The sequence below is a fragment of the Galeopterus variegatus genome, unplaced genomic scaffold, assembly GCF_000696425.1.
Source record: "Galeopterus variegatus unplaced genomic scaffold, G_variegatus-3.0.2 Scaffold1679, whole genome shotgun sequence".
Classification (NCBI taxonomy): domain Eukaryota; kingdom Metazoa; phylum Chordata; class Mammalia; order Dermoptera; family Cynocephalidae; genus Galeopterus; species Galeopterus variegatus.
In genome coordinates this window covers 30,833-38,275 of record NW_007727790.1, presented here as the reverse complement: position 1 = coordinate 38,275, position 7,443 = coordinate 30,833, and the positions used below count along the sequence as shown (strand labels likewise).

Sequence of the window (7,443 nt, the reverse complement as noted above, 5' to 3'; positions counted from 1 at the left end):
TTTTTCCCTATATAAGCTGTGCCGCCCTGCAAATAAACGGAGTTCCGGCTTTGACCACTCTCCTGGCTCGGTGGTGTTCTTTCTCGGCCCCCGGGGAGGAAGGTCCTGGGGGGGAAGGGCCGTGCCAGCGACACTCATCATCCCGCTCAGCCCCACAAGGGACCCCCGGCTGGACCGGGGTCTCTTCCCGCTCGGTTTTGTCGGCCTCTGGCTCAGGGAGGCCCGGCAATCTTTAACTCTACTTTTTGCCCTACCAAACTACTTTAGTTCCCACACATTAGTCCTCTTTCTTTTATTTCTTTCTGTTGATTATTTTTACATTCTGCCTTTTTTCTTTTAAATACCCTTTTTTGTCTCAATATTGCTAACTCTTGCTTAGTCTTTTTCTCAGTTCAAAATGTAACCTCCCCTTATACCTAACTACTTTAAGTTACTGTTCTCTTGCAACTGGTACATTCTTCAGCTTATCACAGGTTATTATAAATATTGTTCTACTTTTTTATCCCCTAGTGGCCCTTACACTCTTACAGTAGAAACTTTTCCCCCTCTACATCTTCAGCATTTAGCTGAAGTAGCTCAGTGAATAGTTTCTAAATTAAGAGATGACTAATGTGTTTCCCTTGAGGAAAAAATGTATGGATAATATATGCTTTTTTCTTATACTCTTTTTGAAAAGTTTTAATATGTACTGTTGATAGTTTATTGGTGTAATAAAAGATTTACTTCTCTTATTTATAGTCACATGGGCTTTTTGTAAAACAAACAAACAAACAGATACTTTCTTCCCCTAAAATGAAATTTTATTATAAATTGTTTTAGTAGTTAAGATTCTTTGTAAGGAACAGAAACGATGCATAACTAACAAACACAAGGAAACTGTGTTATTAACATAAGGTGTTTCTAAAAACATGAAAGAGAAGAATAAATCATCAGGTTTGCAATAGGCAGAAAGCTGTCAGTTCCAGCAGTTTTCAGTTATATGAATTGCTTGACATTCTTTATTGTATGTTACTGCTGTAGTGAATGAAATCTCGTCGTTTCTTCAACCCAACCTGTAATTACTCATTCAAGATCTAAAATCTTGGGTGGATGAGTCCATTTGGCAAATTTAGGTCAGAAGGGTGGGAGAAAAAACATTCTGTTAGAAAGGGCTTTTTGGCTTCTTTGCTGGAAGGTACGGGACTTGGATTCATTACCCCAACAACAATACTAATAATAAAAAAAACATTCCAAGAAATTTCTTTCTGGGGAGGGAAATACTTACTGGTGACCAAAAATCAACAAATATCTACTATCGTGGGTAACCTTGATAAAAGCGTATTACCATCTAGGGAATATCTTTCTGAAATCAATATTTGCTTATTTTAGGAAAATATTACAGATTTGACTGGTAAATAATGCAATTGTTATTAAAGTGAGAAAGGAGGCTTTATTTATTGTTTTCTAAAAATATGCAATTAATTGGTGCAAGGTAAATTATATATAATTATTTTTTCAATGCCAGTCTAATGTGGATATTCATATTTTGATCTCCAGGTGACAACCATTTGCTTTCTTAGTGGCAGTGTAGATTTTAAGAACACAGGTCCTAAATCAGATTGGCTCAATTTCAAATTTTCCATTTAATAGTTATGATCGGGAGGAAGTTTTTTTTTTCAGTTCTCAGTACTTCAATTTCTTCTTCTGTAAAACTGGTAATAATAATAGCGCCTACCTTTATTAGTTTTTCTTGCTGAGTAACAAATTACCACAAAATTATCAGCTTAAAACAAGGCTCATTTATTATCTCATACTTTCTGTGAATCAGGAATCTGGGCACAGGTTAGCTGCTCAGCGTTTCACAAGGTTGAAATCATGGTGTCAGCTGGGATTCAGTTTCATCTGAGGCAGATGGACTTCTTCCAAGCTCATTGGTTGTTGGAAGACTTCAAATTCTTGGGGTTGTTGGACTGAGGTCCCTACTTGCTTGCTACTGCCAGTCAGGAGCTGTTCATAGCCCCTAGAAGCTGGCCACCATTCCCTGCCACATGGCCCTCTCCACAACATGGTGCTGTGCTTCTTCAACGCCAGTTATAAAGCTTCTTTTTTTAAAAAAAATCTCTCTTTTTGGTCTGATAAAATGGAGTATGACATGATGTAACAATCATGGGAGAGACTATTCCCGTGACTTTTTGCCATAAAATGTAACCTAATCAAGTCAGTGACTTTCCCATCACATTCATAGATTCCACCTACATTCAGAGGGAAGGAATTATACAAGGTGTGTACACAGGGAATGGGAATCTTGGGGCCATTTTAGAATTCTGTCTATATGCTACCTTAGAGTAGTTATGTAGATTAAAAAGAAAATACACACAAACCAAAGTGTATGGTAAGTAGTCAGTGTTAGCTGTAATTATGATTGTTTAAATGCAGAGTTCCTTATTGTCATAAAAGTAGTCATCAGAAACAGAAGTGGCCTTCAAATACGAAGAAGTTGTAATGTAATTACTAACTGGATTGTAGACTAAAATATATTTTATTAATAAAATGTCAACTCAGATTTAAATGTTGAAGTTAATGTCATATCATTCAGATTCTTTTTACTTATTATGTGATATACTCTTTCTCTCTGAAACTCTTTCTCTTTTCTCCCTTAAGAATCTTCAAAATATGTGATACTCCTTAATTTTACTCCAGTGTGTCTTGGTGTGGGTTTTTCAGTCATTCATCTTTTTTTTTCCTTTTTTAGTTCAAGAAAATGTATATCCATTATGCCTTCAAATGCTTCTTTTACACTGTTTTTTTTTTGCCACTTTGAGATTGTTATTATTTGTCTGATCATACTTCTGTTTCTATTCTTTGTATCTCTTAGCTTTTCCTTTACATTTCTGTTTCTTTTTCCTCTTTTTCTTCCTCTTCAAACTGGTCTTCCAGTATGCTAATTTTTTCTACTCATGTATCCATTCATCCTACTATTTATTTCATTTATATTATTTTTTAATGTTTCTTGATATTACTTTCACATTGTTTATCTTTTACCTTATGTCTTTTAATGTACTTATGGGGATAACTTGAAATTCATGGGCAAACTCTTTGTCCCAGGGATACTGGCTACTCTAAGAAGTGTTGCATAAAGGGAAAGGCCAGACCCCAGTCTGTGTAAGACTCAGTGATTCAGATGTTAAAAGGGGTTTTGAAAATCCCTCAGATGGAAAGTTCCAGGGCACTAGAAAACTGTTATTTCCAAATTTGTAGCTCAACTCAGGCCTCTTTTTTAAACACTAGACTTGTACATCCAGTTTCCTTATTGATATGTCTCCTTGGATGTATGATAACCATTTCAAAAACTAGTACGTCCAAAAATGTATTCCATAACCTTTTCTCAAAAACCCACTTTATTCCATTGCATTGTAAGCATGTAGAAGACATCGGTATGGGTTCACATATTAACAGGGACATTAGCAAACTGGAATGCATTTAGGAAATGTAAACTGTATCTGGGAATTATAACATATGAAGAAGCTTGAATCAATGGGAACTTTTATATGGAATAGAGTTTTAACTATTTCTACTTATCTCTAGGAGTGGAATTAAAATCAGTCAATAGATGTTATAGGGAAATTATATTGCAACTTAAGATAAAATTTCCAAAGCATAGAGTTGTCCAAAAGAATAGTTCTCCATGTTTAACAGTGAACTCTTCTCTTCCAAAATGTTTGAGTAGAGGCTTTATTTCAGTGAGAAAAGTTGTAGAGAAGTTATATTTGAATTTCTGACTATTTCTAGTACTTTATTATTCTATAATTTTATAATCACATTATAAGATTTTACATTTCATATAGATAATTTTTATATCTGTTAATTATTAGAATACTTGTAGAAATTGATATGTGTTTGATTTATGAAGTTTATTTTTTATTTTATTTATTTTTGATTATACATATTTATGGGATACAGAGTTGATTCTCAGTATTTGTATATAGTGTGTGAAGATCAAATCAATACTACTGGCATGTTCATCATTACAAATCGTAATTACTCTTTGTGTTCCTTACCCAATTACTCCCTAGACTCCCTTACCTCCTCTCTCCCACCTCTAGTAACTATAGGTCTGTTCATCCCTCTGAAAGTTCCATGTTTTATTATGGTCTTTCTTTTATTGGAAACTTTGGAGTTACTGTCACTTGCTCCCTTTTTTTGGGAGGCAGTAGATTTTCTGGAAAAGTCAGAGATGATGAGATACAAACAGTTTAAATGCTGTTTTATATAACAGAAAGCCATTTCAAATTCTTTTGGAAACTAGTGGACTATGTAGTAAATATATATGTATCAATATTTATGAATATGGAAAATCACTTATACAAATATTGCGCATTAAAAATATTATAAATGTTTTTATCTTTAGAATTAGTATAAAAGTAAAAATAAGTGGAAAATTGTTTAAACTAGTTTGATCATACAGTAAAGATCTTGACTGAAATAATATTAATCTTACTATTACATTTCCATTAAAATAGTTTTTTAATAAAATAGATTTTGTCACAAGTTGTATTATCAAATATGTTTTTGTTTTGTACCTGCCTCCTGTTCCTTCCATCAACAATTTTTTTAAACTATTCAATTTTATTTTAATTAATAAATATATTCTAGAAGACTTTTAGTGTGAGTTACATGTAAAACAAGCAGTTATCATGGTATAAAAACTTCATGTGCGTAAAGGTTGTGATAATAACTGCTAAATTAGAAAGCAAATTTTGTCTTCTCATTCTACTAGCATTGTTGTGGCCCAAATCTACTGGCTCTATGTTTTTTTATGTTTATGAAGATGTTTGAGAAACAAATGTTTTTGTTCAGAATTTTTCACTTTGTTTTAAGTGCTGTACCAAATTTTTGATAACTAATTGGAAATTTTTTCTTTTACTTCCTATTTCTGAGTTAATATGTATTGTAAAAGTTTAATTCCTATAGTACCATAAAGTCTTATACTCATTAATGGAATTCTAGAAATCAAGAAAATGAGTTGTTTTTTTGTCAAATACATAATATGCCTACTAGAGTAGTCAATTTTAAGTAGGTGACTATTCATACATAATTAATCAGACTTTAACTTAGCCATTGAGAGCCTCTTCCATTTTAATATATTATTTGATCAATTTATGTATTTTGGGAAGATGCTTTAGTTTAATGTAAGTCATAATTTTAAACAAGTTTTCTTCATTGTCTTCTACAAAGTGTTTTGTTTTAGGTTGCCAACCACTTTAGCATTCAGATATCCTTAAAAAATTCATATTATGACTACGAGACACATAGCAGTGCTATATGATGAATGTGCCAATAATCTGTTAATTAAACAGGAAAAAATTTCCTTTTTTTTTTTTTGGAATGCTGAGAATCATGCTACTAAGCTGATTTGCAAGAGTTTCTAAAGCGAGATTTTATTTTGGTAACACTTATCTTTACAACGTATAAAGCTGTAAAATTGAATCTTGACAAAAAAAATTCAAAAATGACAACTATGGCTGCAATGCTAATAACTTAGAAAACAGAAAGTGTATTGAGCTTAAGTACTTTGTATTCTCCTACGTCAGTGTTGCTCATCAACATTTATACAACACAATTTAAATTAAATTAAATTACATTGAATCTAAATTACCTATTTCTGAGTAAATGGAATTTGGTAATTCAGTACTAAGTCAATCTGCAAACTGATGTCATAATTTAGATTTAATTTTTTTATGAGAATGATGCTAGGAATCATTCTTCAATTTGCAATTCTAATTTTCATTCCAGACTAGGTGATATCCCCTTACTAATAATAGTTAAGTTATACAGAACAAAAGAGAAAAAAGAACTTAATCTTAATGCTCATGTCTAAATTTTTATCACAAATATATTTGCATTGTGAACATAGAAGACGAGTCATTTGAGCATAAAATAATATGGAAAGACGCTGGTTAAGTAGGTATTGAAGTAAATACGAAGTTTTATGTATATGATTTGAAAACTAAGGGTTATAATAAAATATGCTGATAAAGATGCCCTTGTATAATTGTTTTTTTCAAATTACCCTGAAGGGAGGACACTTACAATTATATTATTATTATTATTATTATTTGTTGCTGTTGTCTTCCAAATTACTACAAGCTTGAGGAATTTATCATATATATTTTCAAATTTCCTTTTTCCTTTTCTTTTAAGCTTTAATTGTTTTGTCATTAAACCTGGCTTGGCATAAGTTCAAAAAGTGTTATTGGAAATTGCTAACACATTTTATCAATTAGTTAAAAATATATTAAGTATACTAATCAGAAATATAAATGTGAATAATATATAAGAAATAAGAAGCATATTCTTATAGAGAGAAATGGAAGATTTTATGATAGCTACAAGACTGGTTATGACAGGTACTGAAAAAGGAAGATATATCAAGTTTGCAATACAGTGGCAGAGTTGAGTAGTAAAAACAGATACTACATTGCTCATAAAACTGAAAATATTTACTATCTAGCTCTTTACAGAAAAAGTTTGTTGACTCCTTATCTAAAATGCTATTTTTTATAAGCAATAAAATTGAGTTAGATAAGATGGCATAAGTGTAACCTCTATTTTTCTAAGAAAATGTCTTATGAAAAATATTTTCAACTTTTCCATTTGTAACATAATTCTGAGTAAAGAAGTTCTCCCATTTCTTTACAATAGTAATTTTTAAAAAGTTATTGTTCTTTGAAATCTAGTTAAACTCTTTGATATTATCAATTATCACTTATTAGATGTATTAGTTTACAATGTGGTCATTACTAGATGAAGAACTTCATTCGCATGTTTTAGTGAGGTACATTTAATCATCATAGCATTTCCCATGAAACACTTAGCATACATTCTTGAAGTAATTTTAGAAAACTTTTTAAACCATTTAATGTTATAATCTTTGCAAAGACCACCATTAGTAGTTGAATATATTAGATATTCTAGATGAAGTTTTAATTGCAGCACATATTTGATTTATAATATGGTGAGCCAAATGTCTTTATGATTTATAAATATTGTATTTACAAATGCCACAATTCAGAGAAGAACATACATTCAGTTAAGTTTCAAATTTTCTTTTATTTTAATTTTTCAGATTGCATTCTCACAACACAACACAATCATGGATCTTGTGCAGTTTTTTGTCACCTTCTTCAGGTAATTTGCTTTTATTGACCTTGAACTTGTAAAGCCTATATTTTGATATATGTTCTTTCACTCTGTTAGAAAATTTTTCAGTTCTTTAATCTTAATATATCATATAGCATGTCTTGAATAGTTTTATATGCTTAAATATATACCACCAAGCATAGGGAACCTACTTGATCTATACTTGTGTAAGATTATTTTACTATTATACTATTTAATAGCCAATGGATTTAGTGTCCTCTCTTATATATATAAATGAAGCATGGTTTAATTATGAAATTAACA

General features: G+C 31.1%; 1 protein-coding gene across 1 annotated transcript in view; it reads left to right on the top strand.

Annotated features, from left to right (window-relative positions):
* Positions 1–7,180, top strand: part of ATRNL1 (attractin-like 1) — a 293,585-nt gene extending 286,405 nt beyond the window's left edge. The window contains exon 24 of the mRNA XM_008578422.1: positions 7,106–7,180. Within this exon, the coding sequence (XP_008576644.1) occupies positions 7,106–7,171 (66 nt within the window). The 3' untranslated portion in view covers positions 7,172–7,180. The remainder of the gene's footprint in view (positions 1–7,105) is intronic.
* Positions 7,181–7,443: the final 263 nt, after the last annotated feature.